Source organism: Orbicella faveolata, unplaced genomic scaffold (genome assembly GCF_042242905.1).
Source record: "Orbicella faveolata isolate gen_17 unplaced genomic scaffold, um_ofav_v1 contig_12, whole genome shotgun sequence".
Classification (NCBI taxonomy): domain Eukaryota; kingdom Metazoa; phylum Cnidaria; class Anthozoa; order Scleractinia; family Merulinidae; genus Orbicella; species Orbicella faveolata.
In genome coordinates this window covers 24194527-24216473 of record NW_028301539.1, presented here as the reverse complement: position 1 = coordinate 24216473, position 21947 = coordinate 24194527, and the positions used below count along the sequence as shown (strand labels likewise).

Genomic DNA, 21947 nt, shown 5'->3' with positions numbered 1-21947 from the left:
ACAGAGGACTTTTATACAGTAGGTCTAACAAAATGGAGGATTAATGGTGGGAAGATTGTATGTTGTCTCTTTTAGCTACTCAAAAACTCATTGAAAGCAAAGTTTGTTATTATAGATTTGCAGAGTCATTCACTTACACAGACAGGACAACTCCAACGTCCCTGTGGTGGCTCATCAAGTGGAGGATCAAGACATCTCAAGTGAAATGACAGTGTGCATGTATCACAGAGTAACAGGTCTCCACCCTCTTCACATTCCTCACAGTAATCCTGATGTTCATCCTAACATGGAACAATTAACATGGAATCTATCATCACCAATGCAAAACATGCTCTGAACTCCTTAACAATTAGTTAACAGTACTTATTTTTACAACATTCAGTGAGGGGTATGCATTAAACATCATCTGGTACAGTACATAGTAAATTTCATTACATTCAAATGCCAATTATCCAAAACAACTATTTTCCACTTTCAATTAACTGTACAATTTTCTGTGGTCAAAAATTCTTATCCCTTGGCTGATAACCATTTGTTTTGCCTACAAGCTGCTTCTCTAATGGCCAGTTCGCTAATATTTTGAATTGATGTACAAGATAAGAGATCAGATTGTTATAAAGAAAGTCTACCAGACTCAAACTCTAGTATTACTACTGAGAGTAAAAGCACTATTTCTTGGTAGAGTGACTACTTTTCCACCTGACCTACTGATGTTTGCAAACTTTTCATCAGCAAAACTACCTGCAAGCATTTAACGACTGCCGATTCCCTAGGCTCTTAATTAATTTTTACAATCTGATTCCTAATTATTCAGGCTACAGCGCAAAACTTATATTATTACTATAATAAGCCAACCAGTTCATACAGCTAATAAGAGTTCTTAAGGCAGCTTCAGTAGCATTTAGAAACTACAGGAATTTGAACATTTATACCCCCAATGAAGGGATACTACTCCTTCATTTCAGGGTACTCCACATGAGAAAATGCACAGTGTTAATAAGACTTACCACACTCATAACGTTATCTTCATCATTCCCTACAAAAAAAAGATCAAACAGTTAAAATGGCACCACAAGTAAAAGATGCTCAATTAAAAGTCAATTGAGTACAGCTTCATCTAAGAGTCTTACCAGTACTTTTCTTCCTTTCTTTCTTCTTTTTGCTGATGATAACCTTTTCCTTTTTCATTTTCAGTGTGCTTCTTGCCTTTTTCTTGATGGGTTTTCCGCTAGCTTGGCTTGTATCACTGTCTTCATCAACTGCCTCATCAGTCTTTTTCTTGTTAGCCTTAGCTTTACCACTTGCTCTGCCATTAGTCCTTTTTGATCTGCTACCTGAGCTGGCCTCACTTCCTCGGTCACTGTCATCATCCTGGATTTTTGCTTTTTTGTCTCCTATGATACAAATCCCCCTCAAATTACTTCTAAGTATCTAACTAGGACTAGGTTTTCAGTCTAAGTTGGGAAAGTATTGACAAGCACTGTAAATAACAATTCACAACTCAAACTGTACTGGAAACAGGGTGTTAAGGAAAGTAAAGAGTGCAAAGCAACTAATGTAAATCAATAAATTTTTGTAAATATCGAGCTATTGAACTACAGTAAAAATCTCTATTTATACGTAAACATGACGGGTGCAGTTTCACTTTAGGTGCAAAATTTTTGTTGAGTTTAGCTGCAAGTTTCAGCAATGTAAACATCATTCTAAATGATCCAAACCCAACTTCAAGCCTTTGACTTTTGCCAAGCTAAGATGTTTACTAAAACTTGAGTATTTTGACTTTGTTTGTCTACATTTTTATTGAGTGGTCTTGACTTTGTTTTCTTATTTTCATTAATTTGAAGAAGTGAATTTTTCATTGACAATTTTAGGAACCAGATGAAGTGTTTTCCTTCAACTGTCACTCAACTGATGGCTCAGCGTTTTTAACCACGCAATAGGATCCTTTGTTTTCCTTCACTGTGCATTGTGAGATCTTTGCAGTCAATCACAAATAAAAGGTGTTCTCACACACAAGTTGTTGTCCTTATGTTATAAAAGAATTGGTTCATGGTTTTAGCTGTGCATATTAATCGAGTTATGGATGCACTTGGGAAGTTTGGAGAGCACTCAAGCTAGAGTTGCTCTCTGCCACACCTTGAGCAACTCTTATGCTTCCCCCATGCTCTCCAAGCTTGCCACATGCATCCATAGATCCATATACGCATGCACGCATGAACCAATTCTTTATTACCTATTACTTCATTCAAACATACCCCTTCTCAGTGAGGCAATCAAAACTGACAATGAACCTCCATTCAAATGTGAAATGTTGACTGGATAAATATACAGTTTCATAAAACAGGGATGTACAATTAAGCAAAAAAGAAAGAGAGGAATTAGCCATCAAACTAACCTTTAGCTCCCTTTGATTTTGGTTTAAAAACCATTTTAATCTTAGTTCTTTGTTTTGAAGTGCCATTCTTTTCACCAACGACTTCATCATCATCCTCCATTTCAGGACCAGACACAGGTTCAGAGTCATCTCCATCTGATAACTCAACAATCTCCTTCTACACAACAGGCATTTAAAAAACACAGAATGATTTAAAAGTATGTTTAATATACCCCACTGCCAGGGCTTGAGACTAACTTTTCAGCTTGCTAGCCCAGTGGCTAGTGACTGGTTTGCTTCACTAACCAAAACAAATTTTTCGCTAGCCAGATGCAGACATTTGCAAACATAGGCCACGATGTTATAATAATTATAGGCATCGCTCAACAATGAAAACCGAAGTTTTCACTCCCATGAGAAATTCCCAGAGAACTTCGCAACTCGCTGCCGAAAATCATTCCTTTCTTTCAAAATGCCAATTAACGATTTCTCATGAACACAACAATTTATTCCATCTTAACTTTATTTACAAACATAGCCATCAATATTATATAGGCACCATTCAAATTTTCGAATAACTGCGAATTTTTTACTTTTTTGAAAGCATACATGACCTCCAGATGCTGCGCGCATGAAACATGATCCCTAGAGTTCCGCATGATTTCATGCATGACTTATCATTAGCGGCAAGCAGTTCATTTTATGTTTGTCATTCGTTGCTTTTTACTAAGGGAAAAAACAAACAAAAAAAGTCAATCATTCTTACACATTTTAGTAATTTAAAGTTCTTGTTTGGGCTAATAAATTATATGACATTTATTACAGCCGATTTTTTAAATTCTGCAGCCTTTGACTCGATTTCGTTTTGTAAAAAATTTGAAAGTAACTTTTAAGTGGTTTCCTCTGGGCCTGCAGTGCTCACAAATTTTCATTTTCACTAGCCAAAATGGCTAGTGAAGCGCAAAAACCACTAGCCAAAATGGAATTTTTACTAGTCTGAGGCTAGTTGGCTACTGTTAGTTTCGAGGCCTGACTGCAATGTAGGTAAACTACACATACAGTGTAATACAATGGCTACCATCCTTGAGACCACTCACTGTAGGGACCTGTAAGGAGGCGCTGACTTTTGGCGGTTAAAAATTGAGTGTTTGTATATGGTTGGGAGCATGCCCAAGTATCTCCTTGTGTCCATGAGTGCCAAATTTGGTTCACTTTGGCAAAGCTAGCCATATGATATTAGCGGAGCTCCAGCAGCCCGAAGGGCTGCCAAGCGGAGCCCCATACTCATATAGGAAAGAAAAGGAAACCCAACAGTTGATTTTCTCATGGTTATCATGGCTAGCAGTATTACTCGTGGGTGCATACACATGGTGACGACGGCGACGGCAGAGTTGCCCAACATGGCAGCCACACTTCAAATAATAGGTTGACAGAGACACGCAGCCTTGGTTTACTGTGTACTTCCTTGATATTGGACATCCATGTTGTGATCAATTGACACCTGTCAAAACAAGGTATCCGCTGACCAGTATCACGTGACCATATCGCGGGCTCAAGTTTACAGCTCCTTGAGGTCATGTGTTTTTTTGAAGTTGACCGCTGACCAAGTGCTGCTTATTGATTGGATCGTGGGCTCATATTGGGTTAGCTTGTTGGAAACAGGGCAGGATTGTTCGGAAGCCGGTTTACGCTAACCCAGGATTAAAAGTTAATCGAATTATAACTTTTTCTTCTATACAAATGCTTTTTGCTGTTTTGTTTTGTGTATATGGTGATTATTAAAACTCAAAACAGAAGGCCAAACAATATACAGAAACCTCACCGCAAAGTTACAAAACTCAAAGCAAAATTCTACCTTTTTCTGGGTCATCTTCATCAGGCTTTGAACAACCCGGCCCAGGAGCAACGCTTTTAGGCTGGCCTAAATCTATATATTACTGTTCACACATCAAAGACAGGCACATTTGCAAAAGGTTACTCCTGTATAGATTCATATATTCACAAGTATGTCAGACCCTGTCTGTATGTTCTGTATGTTTAGAGACAAAGATTACAATATATCAGGCACTTAGCCATGGCTGTTGTTAAGTTTTGAGTCCCCTGTAGCCTTGTTCTCCACACCTGTAGCAAACTTGTTACTTTGTAGTTGAATTCTATCAACCACAGGCAATTTCACCCGCAGCATCAAGGAAAAATCAAGCATACTCAGCTGTAACAGGTGTTACAGGTTACTCAACGGCCCTTTATGACAGCCCTGTTAGCTATTAATCAACTTTAACTTGCTATTCGTGGAGTCTATGCACCATATTCATGCTTACAGATTGTTTGGATGCCTTGGTAGATTTGGATGTGTTTTTCTGCTTCTTAGCTTTTCCGGCTGCTTTAGGACTTGGTGTATTTGAAGAGCTGGTGTCTTTGCCTTTCTTCCTCTTGTAGTCACTCCAAATTGCTCCAAGAAGCGAGTTGACCTTGGTATGTGCTGTTCCAGGATTGGCTTCAACAATCAGGGGTCGTATCAGTTTGTTGAACTTCAAATAGGTCATTCCTTGTTCATTCTCTTCCGAAAGATTCACTTCAACATTGTTAAGACCAAAATGCTTTGCAACTGCTTCGGCTTTTGACTGTTCATCCTGAAAAAGATGTCATATTGACAGAAATAAGTACATGTACTTTTATATTCTCCCAAACTGACTGTAGTATTAGGTCTACAAGCTATTTAAACATACACATATGTCCACTATTCCCTACTCTGTAATGAAAAAAACCTTGTTCTTTATTACTCTTGTATTCAAACCATTATTTGAATGAAATTCCTTCTGTCCCGAGACCTCAAAATTGAGCATCTTAACAAAAATCTTTATATCTATTAAGTGGTTATTATGGTTATTCATCTTCCTAAGGGGTTTTAGGTGGGATTATAAATAAGATGCACTTACTTCCTTGTTTTCATCAGCATTTACATTTGTGTCCCCAGAAAGAGAGTCTTTATCTGAGGCTGCATTTGACTTCTTTACAGTCAGTTCATCATCCAAGACATTTGCATCTTCCTGTGAAGTATCAGGATGTGACAACTGACAGTCATAAACAATACCAATGCATGCTTATTAAAGGTGTACTATCAGAAATGATAACTTCAGCTGCTGACTGTTTCTGGTCCAATTTAAAGTGAACAAGAAAACAACATAAAAAATTATATCCTGATTATATCCTGAAGAAATGTGATGGACTTAGGTTGTTATTTTCTAATTCCCACAAAACTGAGGTATCCTGATCTTAAGTTTGAACTAGAACACAAAGCAAAACGTTGTTCACATGATAATATTATGCTCTGCTTAGCTTGTTATCATTTAACATTCGTGAACTTTCCATTTCTTAAAAGTACCCTTTAATAAAACTTCAGGAGAAAAAGAAGAAAAGCAGCATCCTAAACGTCACTATTCAATTTTTCCAAAATAATCTTCACTCACTCAGTTGCTGTGTGAATCAATACCTCACCTCATTATCATCCTCTCTCTTACGCTTCTTTCCATTTTGGGTGCTCTTTGCTGATCCAGAATCCTCTGTCCTTCTTTTCTTAGCTTGAGGTCTCTCACCATCAGCATCTGCTCACAACATGCACATATTACATCTCATGAACGGAAAATCCAAATAGCAAATAATAGTAAATTGTCACTGCAAGCCTTGATAACGTTATGGTTAGTGTAACATTTGCACTTGAAAAAGTAGTTACATGCATGGATCTACTTCCATTTTTAATAACACCTTTCCCTATGTACTTTGTGGTAAATACTATGGATTAGCATATCGTGGTGCATACACTCACATATTAGCATATTCTTCAGGTGAAATAGCTGTGTTGATCTATTTTCGTAACTCATTGATCCTTTGCATTTTTTTACACTTCCATCAATGATTGACCTTAGCGAGTTTATCTCTATTCACCTTTAAAGATTCAGACAGGAAAAATATCTCCATTGGGGAGGGGGAGGGGGTACTTTCTGGAACAACACAATGGCAAAAAAGGTTGATGCATGTAAATTCAAATGAGTGTTTCAAAGTTGGGAGAGTTTGTTTGGTTGTTAGCAGTTCGGCTCTGTAATAGTGCATAATCTTGTGCTTTGCTGGTCATACAATAACAAGTAAAGCAAAGGAGAGCTATGAAGAAGTGGTGGATACATTGCTTACAAAATGGAGAGGTCTGCTTCGATTAGCTGCTATATGCTTGAACAGGTTTTGAAGATAATATCTTCAAAAGGTCACACAAATAAGTCAATTGAAAATAAATCTGTCCTTGAAGCACAATATTCATGATTTTGTTTCTTACAATTTTAATTATCCACCCTCAAAAGTTAAAATAATTAAAAGTTTTTTCTTGACACCTTTGTGGTCTTTATGAATTTCGCAGCACACCATGCCCTTCCAGGATTTTTGCATTACCCTACTGTAAATAATTTTGTTTTAATCTACTTTTCTAATTGGCCTTCGTACTTTTGGCTGCAGGGGTGCTTTGGTGAGATCGACTGATAAGTTGTGCTACTGTTTCCAATAGCTTTGTAGGGCACAGTTTTCCCAATACAGACCTCCCTGCTGGAAAATAACACATATCTAGTATTCACCTTTCAAAATTGATACGAATCTCAAACTCAAGCAATCAGGAAATTTCTGACCATTTATTTTCATGGCAGAATTTGAGATGAAGCAAGCAGTTTTTTTCCTTCCAAAAATGAGCCACAAACTGGTCTCAAGAGACAGATACGTGGGAGATGCAAAAATGCTCTATGATTCCTCATTCCAACAAATTCCTCAAATTTGGCCACTGCTGGATATTTTTAGTTTACTTTACCGAGTTTAACTGGAAATTAAATTATGTGCAAGAAGCTAAAAGTCACCCCTTCTCCTCTACTCATGCAGGGACACAAACGTTAAGAATCTGAAACAATATTGCCCGCAAGAAATGCCTTACAGAGAGCCTGCGATCCTTTCCCTGCTAGAAGGGGAGCGATCCTTCAACTGTACATATACATTCATTACCATATACTAATCGCCTCCCTAAACAACATAAACCACATAGCATTTTAACCAATTTTACCTAAGATTTGCCGTCTCGATATGACGACAAGAGAACGGAGAAGCCGGCAAGCGGTTTAATTTAAAAAACTATGTTGAGTGTCTTAAAATGCAGAATAAAAATTCCCTATTCTTGACTGTGGCAATTTGCGTTTGTTGACCTCTACCAGACACGATTAGTTACGAGTTATTGAATGGAAATCCAACATTTTTGCGCAGTGAATATTTTCCGATTCTTGCCCAAATCCCACACGGTTCTAAAGCTCGGCGAGACCGGAGCGACTTCACATCTCGGACAGCGCGAACTTTTAAATTCACGAGGTTAAAGCGAGGAAAACTCCCTCCAGAAGGGAAAATGCAGCTAAAATCCTTTTGTTCTTAACAGATTGACCTTTTGGGGAAGCTGCCATCGTAATAATACATGAAGAAGTATAAAACAAGAGGGCATCCCCTAACAAAGCATATGCCATACACTCGACTGTAAATGCGATGAACGCGCCAATTCTCAAAACACAAACATCACGCTTGAAAACATAACATTTTCTTACTCACAAACGAAGTATTTCACATCAAAATTTTAGAAGAAGCAAAAATCTTGCTCATCTAAATGCTTTTACATTCAGTTCCAGACGCAAACGCAACAAATGTCAAATTCACCCGAAATAGTAAGATTATCATAAAGACACATGGAAATCACGGAAATTACGCTACCTACCGTTTGAGCCTTCCGTTGAGGATTGTAATTCTTTCTTTCTACTGTTGGTCGAGGACATTTTTAGTCGTCACATATGGGCAGAAATGGAGCTTAGAAAGCCGGTGAAATAGGAAATAAATTACAGAGAGAAATGTGGAAAAATTCTTAGTTTCCGAAAGATGGCGACTGCGACTTGCGCAGCTGCCTTTGTCGGCGGCCGGTCGCCAACCTGAACTTGTGTTAACTAGGGAGAAACTGAAAGATTGATCAAAACACCGTTGTGTCGTTTAAGTTTTCTCGCGTAATGTTGCACAAAATGAAACAATTTCTTGCAGTCAAAAACAATATATGTACTGGGTATCTTAAGGACCCTCATTCTTAAACAGATAATTTACCGTTTTGGAATAAACGCATTTATTAGGAATGAGTGTTTCTGTTTTCTCCTTACGAATCATCACGTGACAAAAGAGTTTCCTTTTCACTGAGATCCTGCAGAACTCCTTGCTGAAAAATCCTGCTTTTTCACATGGTAACCGGCAAAGTGTACAAAACTCACCACAAAACTTTAGTAACTGAAATGAAGTTTTAGATTTGGGTAACATGTATTTTACTTGAACAAATAAACAGAACAAAATAAAAAATTCAAGTGTTCATAAAAGTTGATCAAATTTTGAATTCTCCTCAACCACCGATTCAAGGAGTTGGCTAAATTTTAAAATAATAGATAGTCCATAATAAGCTAACTCTCTGTGATTGGCTGAATACTTAGTTGATTGACAGAATCCAGCTTTGCAGTTGAATACCACTCCCTTTAGCATCCCCCTTAGCTCATAGTAAATAAAAGATGCCTAATTTATGGAGCTAAATGCAACTTATTGTTTTTGTTGTTTTTTAACTGGGTTGAAAAGGGTAATGCTGTATTCCTTGTAATTTCTTCTTTCCTCAACCTTTTTTCAGTTTTCAACTTTTTAAAAAAATATTTCAGTAAATCCATACCCTCCCCCCCCCCCCCTCATGTAAGATGCAAGGTGTTTGAATCATCCAACCCTTCAGAAATTCCAGTTTAGCATTATACTTTTCTTTGCAATTTTTGGCTTTTAGGACCCTCTCTCCCACACAATTTGGAATTTCCAGAGACCTTCCACGGGGTGCATATGGATATTTTCTAAAATCCGAAACAAATGATCCCCCTTCCACTATTGCAAATTTTGAAAAAGATCTACCTTTCCATCTTAATTTTTGCAATAGTTCAGTGTCTTGCAAAAAAGAAAAAGATGCACAGATAAATACATTGGTGTGAACTGTTTGACCAGGAATTTTGTCTGAATATAATCTTCATTGGATTAATTACTCTGTTACTATGGCTTGACATTAAAATAATACTATCATTCATATATTTCGAAGAACTCGCATGGCAGGATAATCATAACATACAAGACTACTAAAAACCGCAGACAAGCATTTTGTTGATGGAACTTTTTAGGAGTACATACTACACTTGTGAACACTCCTTCAAAACTTAAGTCACCCTTCTGTAGCTGAGTCCCCAGTTATTAGTATTTTTGTACTTCTGAAGCAATGTGCATCCTATCTCCCAACTTCATAAACTAGCCAAGGCAGTAATCTTGAGTCAATAGCCAAGTTCCTTTTAAATGTTTTCATGCTTGGCAAAAGAATGAAACCTTTCATGGGTCCTCCTGGAAACCAAATTAGACCTGTCAGCGATAATCACACTACATCCTAATCACAAGGCTGTGAAACAAGTGCATCAGAACTTCAAGAGAATGCTTTTATCTATGTTTTGAGTGGCTTAAAGCAAAATGTTTATTTTTAGTAATTCAGAGTAATGTTATAGTCAACTGCCACAGTAAGACATCCTTTGGATTGGAATAAGCATAGGCTGTGGAGTGGTATTGTATCTTATGGGATCGCAAAGTATCAATGTTCACATCTATTGTTTGGACCAAAACAGAGTGCCTGATTACGAGAAGTATTGTCTGCCACTATCTTGAGATCAAAGTGATTTTATCCCAAGTTAGAGCAATCAGTATAAAGAAATTCCTTTAGAGTATTGATCAATGACAGTGATAAAGGAAAGCATCAACTGAGGGTATTCTCTTGATGTATCAACAAACTCTACAAAGTTTTTCTCAGAGGAATGAGTATCAATCAACAAGGAGTATTATTTTATATTTCCAGGTGGGATTGAAAAGGTTAATGATGAATAGTTCAGAAAAAAAAGATAGTACAAAAAATAATGGAACACAGTAAATCTTTTAACTATGTCATTTATTAAAATCAATAAATGGAAGACAGCTGAGCCACTTTGATCCTTTTCCTTCTCAAGCAGATGATCCAGTTGACAGCAAAGCTAGCACACCACCAGCTAAGGATGTGGACAGCAGATAGTTTCTAAAATGCTGTTAAGGAAATGCCATGACAGCAAGGTGTACATGCAAATTAGCGACAAATCTGTGAAGTTTAAAACTTGGCTTTTCACTAGTCTCAAACAAGTGACAAAACATTTTCACCTAATATTAGTAAATGAATATGTTAAAATTATCTAATAATATTATTAATTAATATATGATAACCAGTTGACCCTCAAATAAAAACGTCCTATTTACAGACGCCAAAGATAAAAGGGTCTCATGTAATTTTCTTGTAATACTGTTGTCAAAGGTCCACAATGAAAAACGAAATTCACACATTTTTTACTTAAAATGGTTGATATATGTAGAAAAATTAATGCACATTACACAAATGACAATAACTAAGAAGACTTTTTGTTGGTGCTACACGAAGTATACAAGGAAACTGCTGTCTGTATCACTGCAGGCCAGTGTTAAACGTACGCATCGAACCGAGCCATTGAACCACCCATGTTTTGACTTCCCAGATGGATTTAAACATTCTGGATTCAGTCATTTTGTCTTTGTGTTGTAAAATTCATTATATAAGAAATCAAAAAGGGAATGACAAATAATTGCGAGACTGTTTTCATCTCTAATTTAAATCTCAAAAAGGAGGTTGTCCGGGCAGGCAACTTGGTATGTTTTTCTTGTCACCTAAAGATGGAAGCCGGTTACCTGAGGTGAACGGGTGCTGTTAGAGCACAGCCTTGACCTGACAGTGGGAGAAAATCAACAAGCACTTCTACTAAGACTTTTTTCAAATTGAAGGGAATGAAGAACCTCCTGGTTTAGCAGAGCCAGCACTGACAAACTAGGAAGGGTTAGTAATCAAGCCTACCACCAACCTGTCCCTTAGTAACAATTCCCATAAAAGAGGTAGATAATGTAAAGGATACGCAGCAGGATTGAATGTTCGCAGAACATAAAATGATGCTATCAGAATCAAGAATAGGTACAGGGCATTGTTGTAAAATATGGAGAAAGTGATGGCTTCAGTTTCAGCAACCTTGTTCTTTTTCCAAAGGATTCTACAAAACAAAGTCATAACTTAACATTGGTTTTACAACATTATCATTTTACACAGACTTACATAACCATTAAAATTGCAGCCAATTAAATAGGTAAGCACTAGGCTTCAACACACATGGCTCCACCTCCTTAAAGGAACTAATCCCAAGCTCATCTATTGCTGCTGAGTTTAAATAGGGATAAATAACTGTTTTTCTACACTGCATACAGAAAAAGGAACCTTTAACATGGTACAAACATAAACTGAAAACACAAAATCAATGTGGTTTACCCCCTATAATTTGAACTCCAGAGAGCTTGAATTTCCCCTTAACCCAAACCAAACTTGATTTCCCCTGGATTTGCCTCTTTCACGGACTGGTATTACCCTTGGTTACTCAAACCCGTCCAAAATTAAACCTCCTGCTAATTTGAAGCAATTCTATTCTTTCAGGTCATTTTCTCTCAAACTTCATTGGTCAAAGTCCAATTTGTCAAAGTTTTTCTGAGTGATGGGCTGAAAGAGATTAGTGTGAAGTATCAGAGATGATTACAAGACTATTTTTGAGTGGTCCTTTTCTCTTTTTATTAAAACAAATTGTTGCAGCTATGTACTGCAGCAGCTAACCAAAGTATTTGTCTGCTGCTCTCTTATGTTTTATTCTCTTCAGATCTGTTATGATTTATTATGTTTGCAAACTACTGTTCTTGTGCTACTCTTTCTTTGTTATGAACCTTACTGAAACAAATAGTTCTATTTCCAAATTTTTCAGTGATTCATTGCCACCTCCCGATAGCACAATCCCTCAATAACTCAAACTTTCCTTGATTTTCCTTGAAGGTTTGAATCATTGAGAGTCAGTTGTATGTATTATAACACATAAAAGATGTTTAAGCTGGATGAAATTTTATTTCAACCTTTCATCCTTTTCTTGGCGTGTCAGCTTCTTGTTAGAATCAAGCTCCATGCTAACTTCTTTGGTAACTGAAGCATCTCGACGCTGGGCTATCCTGAAATAAACATGTAACACAATACACTTAAAAGCTATAACTACAGTATACATGTACAGCTACAGTTTACATAATGATTGACATTCAACATGGCAAACACATTTAAGCTTGGTTAAACTATTGTATTAGTAAATTTGTTAACCTAAGTATGACCAACTAATTAACAATGATATTTTACCATAATGTATTTATCATCTTTTACTAACATGTAAGGTAGGTTAAGTCTTCATATGAGCCAAGTGGCCCATCAGGCCGGAACTTATCCTGGTTTCTAGAGCATGAAGTAACTAGGAGTATTTCTACCGCCCCCTGGATGGGATGCTAGTCCATTGCAAGGATACCCCCAGCATTAATTTTGCCGGAACCCATTTATACACCTGGGTGGAGAGAGGTACTGTGAGAGTAAAGTGTCTTGCCCAAGAACACAATGCAATGTCCCTGGCCAAGGCTCAAACCCAGACCACTCGATCTAGAGACAAGCATACTAATCATGAGGCCATCGCTCCTCACTCTACCGACATGTACTTCAACCTATCTTCTTTATGCTACATAGCGCAAAAGGATTCATTTATCACTATACTGGAAACTTTCAATATTGTTGATCCTAACAATATGCAGGACAAATGCCACACATGAACTTAGTGCCCTCAGTAGCTTTGTGGTTAGCATATGTCACAGTATATCAAGGGTTGCGGATTTTGACTCCTTGGGGCACACAGAATTTTTTAACCTGGATTGTGGTTGTGTGAATTTGTCCTCAACAATATCAGTTAAATGAGATATATGAAAAAAGAGATATATGTTACCAGTTTCTGTATCTAGATTATCATTTATGTATGCTCAGGGACCAAATCAATCAAACACAATCTGATTACCCAATTGCTATAAAGTTGAGTGTGCCCTGAAACACACTTGGGATAAATAATGTAGAGATTATTAGCACATATTTGATTCACTGGTCTAAAATAATATCGCATTTATGCAGGACTACTCAGTGGCAGATCCAGGAGGGGGAAGGGGGGGGGGGTGCTTGTCCTGCCGGCTTTTCTTCCTTCTTCTTTCTTCATTTTTTTTTACCCAAAATAATTGGGGATGGGACCCCCAGGTCCCTCCCCTAGATGTGCCACTGCTGCTGAGCCAGTGAGGCTCAAAAAAAGCCTGCATGTAACAAAAAAAAATTTGAAGAAATAAATGAATTTAAAATGAAAACCTACAGCTCTTCATCATATGAAGTCTAAAAATTCTCACTTTATCTTCCATGTTCAGTCGCAAAATCAGGGCTAAGTGATTGCGGACAAATAAAATTAGGAAACATATATACATTTAAAATGACCTAAGTGTTTGGAAAGCTATATTGAAGGTTTCCTGTAACCTTATACTCACTTATGTTTCAATTGAAATTTCACGTTCTTGTAGGCAAAAGCCACTAGCCACGTGCTGATCAGAGTCATCACAACAAACATGATACCAGAAGAATAGGGGTCCATCTGGTGAATCCTCCAAAACAGCCCTGAAATCAGTTTCACAAATCCCTTACACACAATTTCTGATTCAAACAAAGAGCACATGCAATAATGTAAAATAGTGAAATAAATACTAAAACGACATGCTTACAGAGGGGAATGGCTGAGACGAAGAACGCGTTGGCATAGAACAATGCTGAAGATTTAGTGGAGACGGTTCTACTGAAGTTTTGCAGCAAAATTTCGTCTTCTTTAGTGAGTTTTTTGCCGACCGCCATGATGAATGAGTTGGCACGGGAAAGAGGAAATAGAAGAGTAGGACCGGGTTCTAAAATACAACTTCTTCACAGTCTCTCTCGGTCATATCATGTGAACTCCTGGCGCAAATTTGTTGTTTGTTGTTGTTTGTTGTTTCCCGCCATTTTGCAAAATTCAGTTCAAGTTACATTATATTTTTTGAGTCTCTATGCAGTTATTTCTCCAAAATGTCCTCTCAGAAAGAAACATGGCAAACAACAAGACCAACCATTAGATCAAGAAGCAAATTTATGTTCAACAATGAGCTTCTGAGTGATATTTCCTTTGTCGTTCCAGTGCAATTGGACGAGAATGAAAACAAGAAATGCAAGAAGGCGATTCCCGCTCATAAGTTCGTACTGGCGATAAGTAGCCCAGTATTCTTTGCCATGTTCTTTGGCGATCTTGCGGAGAAGTCAAACTCTATCACGCTCCCTGACTGCGAGTACGAGAGTTTGCTAGAACTTTTTCGCTTTATGTATTGCGACGAGGTAAAATTGAATGAAGACAATGTTATGCAAGTCCTGTATTTGGCCAAGAAGTATATCTTGCCTTCGCTTGTTGATAGATGCTCTGAGTATCTGGAAGAAATCTTAAATACTTCTAATGTGTTTTGCGTGATGACTCACGCTCAAGGCTATGGAGAGAAAAGTCTGGTGAAAGAGTGCTGGAAAGTGATCGATAAACATGCAGAAGAGGCGGTGAAAATGGAAGGATTCTTCACAATAAAAAGGCCTTTGCTTGAAGAACTAGTCAAGAGAGATTCATTAAACATTAAAGAAGTGGATTTATTCAAAGCGGTCGATGGCTGGGCAACAAAAGAATGCCAGCGATTGGGATTAATGCCTGGTGGTAGAGCAAAAAGATCAGTCCTTGGAGAAAAGATTGTCAAAGCAATTCGTTTTCCTGTCATGACACGGGATGACTTTGATAAAGCTGTTCTTGATTGTAGAATATTAACAATACAAGAAGCTTTTACTATGGAGGCGCATTACAACTCAGTTTCAACCTCGCCAATTGAATTCTTAAAAGTTAAAAGGAGTGGTCTGCGTCAGAGATGTTGCCGATTCAGCTCTGTTGTGCTGGAAACTGGGAACCTTCCTTATCGCTCATACCATCAAGACTGCCTGTACTTTGCAGTGGACAGGGAAGTTGTCTTGCATGGAGTCTCTATGTTTGGAAGCCAAAGTCGGAAATACCAGGTGACGGTAACGCTCAGAGATTCCACTGATGGTTCCATTATGGCTACCAAAACAGGGAAATGCTCTTCTGTGTTCATGGAATTAACGGAAGGATCAGGTACTTTTTATGGCTTCGACATAATATTTGACGACCCTCTGTTTCTAAAGAAAGGCGTGTTGTATTATGTGAAAGCTGCGATGTCTGGGCCAATCATTTGGCATGGAAGTAGTGGTGTCAATTCCATTCAGTGTCCTGGTGTTAAATTTAGCTTCAAAAACCACAAGAAGAATTTGAAAACCAGTATTAGAGAAGGACAGTTCCCTCACTTTCTATTCAGCTTAGAATAAGTAGAATTGCAGCCTACCAATGAGGAGTTACTGTTAGGGCTAATAACATGCATGTACACATGTAGGTTTAAAGCAGGGCTAAAACTTAACTCCAGTGTGCAGTGGCCAGCCAGACCAGTATCCTTGATCTCTAAGTGGCCCAGGACCAAATCAAGTGGCCCTGGAATTTCTGTTGTTGAATTTACCTGAATATTCGTCTTCTGGCCTTTTACTGTTTTGAAATGTTCACACTCTTTTGTTAGAATCATAAATCAGTGTTGGAAATTAGCCCTCGGCTGCTTGCCAATGCAAGTGTGGAAAGCGTCAGGCAATTACAGATCATTGATCACTTGCCCGTTTGGGGAGTACCATTTCCATTTTTGGTTTAAGCTTAAATATTTATACCACTCCTTTTTGTTTTACATTTTGGCAACAATATCTCTAAACAAAAACATACCAGTGCTTTTTTTCCTACCTGTTTTATCTTTCAAGATGCCCAAATAATTTGGCAATAACACACAGTATAGTGTTTCATAAATAGACGAAATGAAAAACGGCTACCTCTGATAATTTACAATACACGTATATGAAGTGATACTGTTGGTCTCTATTTGAGGCGGCAGTAATTAGTACATGAGAATTAAAGATTCGCTTGCTAAGAAATGTATCTCACGAGGATACATCTTGAAATAGAAACTGCTTTGAAAATTAAAGTGCCTCTGTTGTAGTCATCTTTTGGTTTAGGTAGTTAGTAGAATTTTTTATTGAAGGGAAAACATCAGTCTTCTACAGGCCAACAAGCTGTTCACTCCTATGTCTCGATTCCATGGATATATGTGAATTTGGTAACACCAGTTATTTGTTAAACTGTTTTTACAGAAATGTGGAAAAATTTCCAAGAAGTGTCAAAAACTGATGATAAAAACGAGGATAAAACAGTAAAATCAGTCCCCAATCCTAACAAGGGGTCTCCTAAATGGAGCAGAAAAAGAAAGGACAATGCAAAATAGCAAACCGGGCCTCTGTAATTACAAGATACCAAAAAAATTTATGGTTTGTGAATCATTGTGAATATTTTTTTGTGGGGGGCATTCTTCTGGGTGAGTGAAAATTACACAGGGCCAGTGGATTTTGAGAATTACTCACCTGAATGGCAAGTGCCATCAAAATTTAGTTTCCAACACTGATAATTTCGGTTAACTTCCTAAACATCTTTCTTATTCTTTGGTTGTTCGGTCAGCAGTAACTCAGTATCCTGACTACCAGAGAAATCTTCACTTTTGTCATAATTTAATTAAATTATCCAAAACTGTTGTGGAGGTGATAACACATGCGACGAAAACACACTGCACAGTACTCTGGATGAGTCTGGAGTCACATGGCAAATGGTGTCTCAATAAATATGGATTGGCTTGGAATTGTTTATGGATTTAATCCACCTGGAATTTTCCACTAACTAAACATTCAGTAAAGTTGATGAAATTAGAGTTGGTGGAAAGAAAAGAAAGTTAAACTACTAATTATTTTATTTGTATTTTAACTTCGTACTTTGCAATACCTTGTGCTGAATATTTGTAATTTTTGTATTGTAGTCACATATTATGTGATTAAAACTCTAGTTTTGGTCGCCCTTTTAGGTTTTTAGTCACCACTGGCAAGCTGGCAACTGTCACATTTTAGCCCTGGTTAAGCAAGTCTGAGGGAAAGTGCTCAAGGAGAGTAAACCATTATTTAGTTAACCAAAATTACTATGACTCCCCTCCCTCAAAGAAAATCCTCGAAGAATCATTTGCATCTCAAAATGTATTCACCTTAAATCCAAACCCCTCCCATTTAAATGCTATTTCTTATTGCTGAACTCATCTCCCCTCCCCTCCCCCCAAACAAAGCAGAAAAGTTTCCTCACCCCTCCACTCCAAGAATCCCCCTCACCTCACACTCACTTTTATCCCTGAGCAACACTTTATAAAGGTGAATGAATCAATCAAGGTACATGTACAAGTTTGTTATATCATTGACTATTGTTTATTTAAGGTTACATTGTTTTCCCAGGTTCTGTTTGCTTGAAGCTAGTTTATCAAAGTCTCATTTAATCTGTTGCTCAAAGTTTGTTTTTGAGTTTGTAAAATTAAGTGTTCTGCGATTGTCCAGAAATTATTATAAAATTATATGAAAATATTTTCAGATTTATCAAAATCAATAAAGACACTATGACAAAAGTTTGCAAGTTATTTTTAAAGTTACAAATTAACATACATGTAATTGTATACTGAAAACAGATGGGAAATGAAGAGTGTCATTTTGATGTTATGATAAAAAATAATATTTTATATGTTTACCCTCTTCACTTGCTGATAAAGTTAGTTTAGGTTCCTGTGAAGACTGAGGAAATTAAAAAATTGTCACACTATTAAATAGTTGACTTGTATTGTTATGCAATAAAGTTATAATAATTGTTTTCTGACTTGCAGAATCCTGTAAAAGAAGTTGCACTCTTTAGAACCCTGTTTTTCATTTACTGACAGGGGGGCTGTACAAATGAGGCCAAATTGAATTCAGTTTCGCACAGTTTTTGCATCCACCTCTCTCTGTTTTTTATGCATCTTTCACAAAATTTCATGGATGAATTAAGTGATTAAGTGCTTAAACAGAGAGAGGTCTACTTGTAATATGGGTTAGTTTACATTTGTAAGTGAGACTGATTCAATTGTTTCACAAAAAAAGGGAAATCCTAAGCTACTGGTGCATGTTTTTTCAGTACTAAAAACAGTTCTTATTGATATCTTTCATCCATCAATTTCTAACCCAGAAAAATCCTCATATCATAAATTTCAAACCAGAAAGGGCTTTGTATATTGTACCTTCATCATATTATACCTGAGTACTACCTAGACATAAGCCAAAGACTGTACCTCCCACGCTGCCCTAGTTATTATGGTAACTACCATAGTTGAATTTTAGTTACTACACTCTGAGTACAATCCGTGAATGTTATTTGAACATGTGTCTAATAACCATCCATTATGATTACTTTGAAACAGTTCATCATTGTTAGTTGTTGAAACATCTTTATTTCTTCAAATAGGTCAAAGTTTCTTTATGCATAAAAGATAAAAAGCGAAGTATTATTTTACATATAAGCTTTAAAATGAGAAAAAGTAGTAACAAAGTTCTTTAAATTACTGGATGAGGGTGAAAAATTACTTGATATCATATGCTTACAAAGAAAATACTATGAATCCATAAACAAAGGGCTAAGATCAGCTTACAAGGACAGCCAGGTACTACCATGCCCTAAATGTCCAGTCTTATGCAATTATCAGGAATCTAAGACTTTAAAAAAACTCCATAACCAAGCTAAGAATCTATAACAGAACACTTTCATGCAGCCTGCAAGAGAAGAGGCCTATAACACTTTTAATTAATGTAACTTCCCTGTAAGACAAAGTTGAAATATCAGTTATTTCACTATGGTAAACAGAAACTGTGGAAATTGTCCCAGTCTGGGACTGGTACCATTTTTGTCTCCTGTGGCCTCCTTAAAATTGAATGTTACACCTGAGCACTCAAGGGAAGCAACACCATTTTCTCCACACCATGATGGAGGCCCAGATATGGCTGATCTTACACAATGTGAAACTTCGCTTAGAATAACAACTGGCTTGTCAAACAAAACCATAAAACCATCATAATGCAGAGCATTGTCATTGATACTACTGGATGCAAATGTGCCTGACTTACATACAAGATCTGGGAAAGAATTTGCCGCATCTCTAGCAGTCAGGTAAGGATGTTGAGAAATCTTCACATTGAGAGTGTATTTGTTATCTTGGCTTCCAAACAAGCAAATTCCATGCAACTTGATAGACTTGGACACAGAGAAAACTAAACCATCTTGCAAATCAGGGTCATAAAACCATCCACTCTCCTGCACTGAGCCAAACCTGCAACAACGATGAGCATTACCAACTCTTATAGTCTCTCGAAATCGTACTGGAGATGTTAACACTGCACTGTGATATTTCATCACATCATAGACCTCCTTTGATGTCAAAATGTCACTGTCAAGGACAACTGCTACAAACTCCCTCTGCTCCATTATAGGGAAGCGTATTGCCTTTATAATGCGTTCTCCAAGAATTCTTCTTTTCACAGTTCCATCAGCTACTAATTCTTGTCTTTCACATTCCTTTGTTGCCCACTTGTCAACTGCCTTGAACAATTCCACTTCTTTTATCATTAGTGTATCTCTCTCGACCAAAGCTTCAAGCACAGACTTCTCAATCGTAATGAAACTACCCGATTTTACTGCGTCTTCAGCACATTTATCAACCGCGCACCAACACTTTTCCATAAGCCTTTTCTCCTCAAAAATTCGAGAACAATCCATCATACTAAACACATTTGAACCATCCAAGATCTGTCCCAGATATTCAATACATTTATCCACAAGTGCGGGAACAAGAGACTTTTTGGCCAAGTATAACACTCGCATGACATTATTCGGGTTGAAATTCACTTTGTCGCTGTACAGAAAACGAAACAATTCCAGTAGACTTTCGTATTCACAATCCACAACATCAATGGAATCTCTCTTCTCTGCCAGCTCACCGTAAAACATGGCAAAAAATACAGGACTTCCAATTGAAAGCACGAATTTGTGTGCGGGAATAACCATTTTACTTTTCTTTACACTGCACCGATCGTCATTTTCACCAGACGACGTTTGACCACAAAGTTCACGTCGCTTAAAAGTTCGTTGTTAAAAAGATAAGCGCTTCTCTCCCTTATGGTGGGACGTAGAGCTTGCCAGTTGTCCCCTACAACATTCTTAATGGAAGACATCGTCGTTTTGGCAAAGATCGACAGAATATCCTCTTAAGTCTGAAGTAATGAGGCTTGCTGTTCGCTTGCAGAAGTAAAACCGAAATCCGTTAGGCGTTGTACGTTTTGGAGGAGGTCTGGAAACGAATCTAGAGCGATTGACTTCTGAGGTAACATCTGAGGCCCGGGTATCGAGCTAGCCTGACTCAAAAAAAAATTATTGCACAAGCTATTGTCCACCAAAAAAAAAACATGCACAACCGTAGGTAAGAAAAAAAAAATTCGCGTCCCAGAAAATAAAATTGCGAGATCCTGAGGGCGACGCGCTTCTTGCGGTTAGGGACTACTCACAGTCTATCGAGATTCGAGATAAAAAAAACCCTGCATCTTCTTGAAATGCCCAACTTCTGAGACAGACGAGGTAAGGATTAAGGCAGCGAAATACGAGATACAAAATCCTCCAACTTGTCGCGCAACATTGTTTCGTTGCAAGTTTTGTGTCGATGTTTCGCGTTTTTCACCTTGCGTGATCAACTTGTCGCGCAACTAAAACACTTGTAACGGGTTGAAGAAAATTGTTGCGAAAAGTAGAGCGCGGGTCTACTTTGAGCAACAAATTTTGGCTTTGTTGCTCGTTTTTCATCATACTCACAATTTGTTACCCAATAAATTTGCTCGTGTTGCACGACAAGTTGAGGGTTTCTGTATCTCGTAAGAATTTCGCCGACTTTAATAGGAAGCAAATTTTCGCGCAAAAATGCGCGCGAATCTAAAACGTCACATCCGTGTTTACACACACTCATCTAAACGCATCTATCTACCAATGAGAGCGCGCGTAGTATCTCAATTATTTTATGATTGGTCTCCTTACGGGAATTATAAGACAAAAGAATCTCAGAAAACTTACAATTTTAGGCAGAATTAACATTTTAATATATCGAGAATTTCGGAAATTCAAACCGGAATTTTTGGTCGAATGGTACGCACCCTACGTTTACATTGCAAGTTGAAGCTCAATCCATCACGAGTGCTTTATTAAAACTGAAAAACATTTTGTCGTTCGCCTTATTTTAACCCGCGAGCAGGGTCCTATTTTTTCAGGTGTAGTGCGAACTGCCAAGTCGGCTGAAATCGCAGGAAAACCAGAAACTTGTTTTCAGGTCCCGCTAATTTCACCCGGCGGGCACATACAGAACACTTAACGCTGCACTATAAAATGCAGTGCAGTAACCAGTAAAAACTGGCCAACCAAGTCACTTGCCTCAATCATTTTTTTCGTTTTTGTTG

General features: G+C 37.6%; 3 protein-coding genes and 1 pseudogene across 5 annotated transcripts in view; 1 reads left to right on the top strand and 3 right to left on the bottom strand.

Moving 5' to 3' along the window:
• Positions 1–8380, bottom strand: part of LOC110059501 (ATP-dependent chromatin remodeler CHD4-like) — a 34435-nt gene extending 26055 nt beyond the window's left edge. For all 3 annotated transcript variants that reach the window (XM_020766194.2, XM_020766195.2, XM_020766196.2), the window contains exons 1-8: positions 8157–8380; positions 5870–5976; positions 5311–5421; positions 4693–5004; positions 2396–2552; positions 1131–1394; positions 1008–1036; positions 138–281 (exon numbers count right to left, since the gene is read on the bottom strand). In XM_020766194.2, coding sequence (XP_020621853.2) covers positions 138–281; positions 1008–1036; positions 1131–1394; positions 2396–2552; positions 4693–5004; positions 5311–5421; positions 5870–5976; positions 8157–8214 — 1182 coding nt within the window. In that variant the 5' untranslated portion in view covers positions 8215–8380. The remainder of the gene's footprint in view (positions 1–137; positions 282–1007; positions 1037–1130; positions 1395–2395; positions 2553–4692; positions 5005–5310; positions 5422–5869; positions 5977–8156) is intronic.
• A 2027-nt stretch (positions 8381–10407) lies between these two features.
• Positions 10408–14353, bottom strand: LOC110059552 (translocon-associated protein subunit gamma-like). Its single transcript, XM_020766261.2, has 5 exons — positions 14183–14353; positions 13952–14078; positions 12476–12568; positions 11446–11577; positions 10408–10547 (listed from the first exon to the last, which is right to left on the bottom strand). Exons 1-5 carry the CDS (start codon positions 14307–14309, stop codon positions 10478–10480), a joined length of 549 nt encoding a protein of 182 aa, XP_020621920.1. The 5' UTR covers positions 14310–14353; the 3' UTR covers positions 10408–10477.
• A 60-nt stretch (positions 14354–14413) lies between these two features.
• LOC110059550 (BTB/POZ domain-containing protein 6-like) lies at positions 14414–18300 on the top strand. The gene has a single exon (XM_020766259.2). The coding sequence runs from the start codon at positions 14517–14519 to the stop codon at positions 15855–15857; it is 1341 nt and encodes a 446-aa protein (XP_020621918.1). The 5' UTR covers positions 14414–14516; the 3' UTR covers positions 15858–18300.
• Positions 18301–18884: 584 nt separating this feature from the next.
• On the bottom strand, positions 18885–20977 carry LOC110059551 (BTB/POZ domain-containing protein 6-like; annotated as a pseudogene).
• Between the last annotated feature and the right edge of the window lie 970 nt (positions 20978–21947).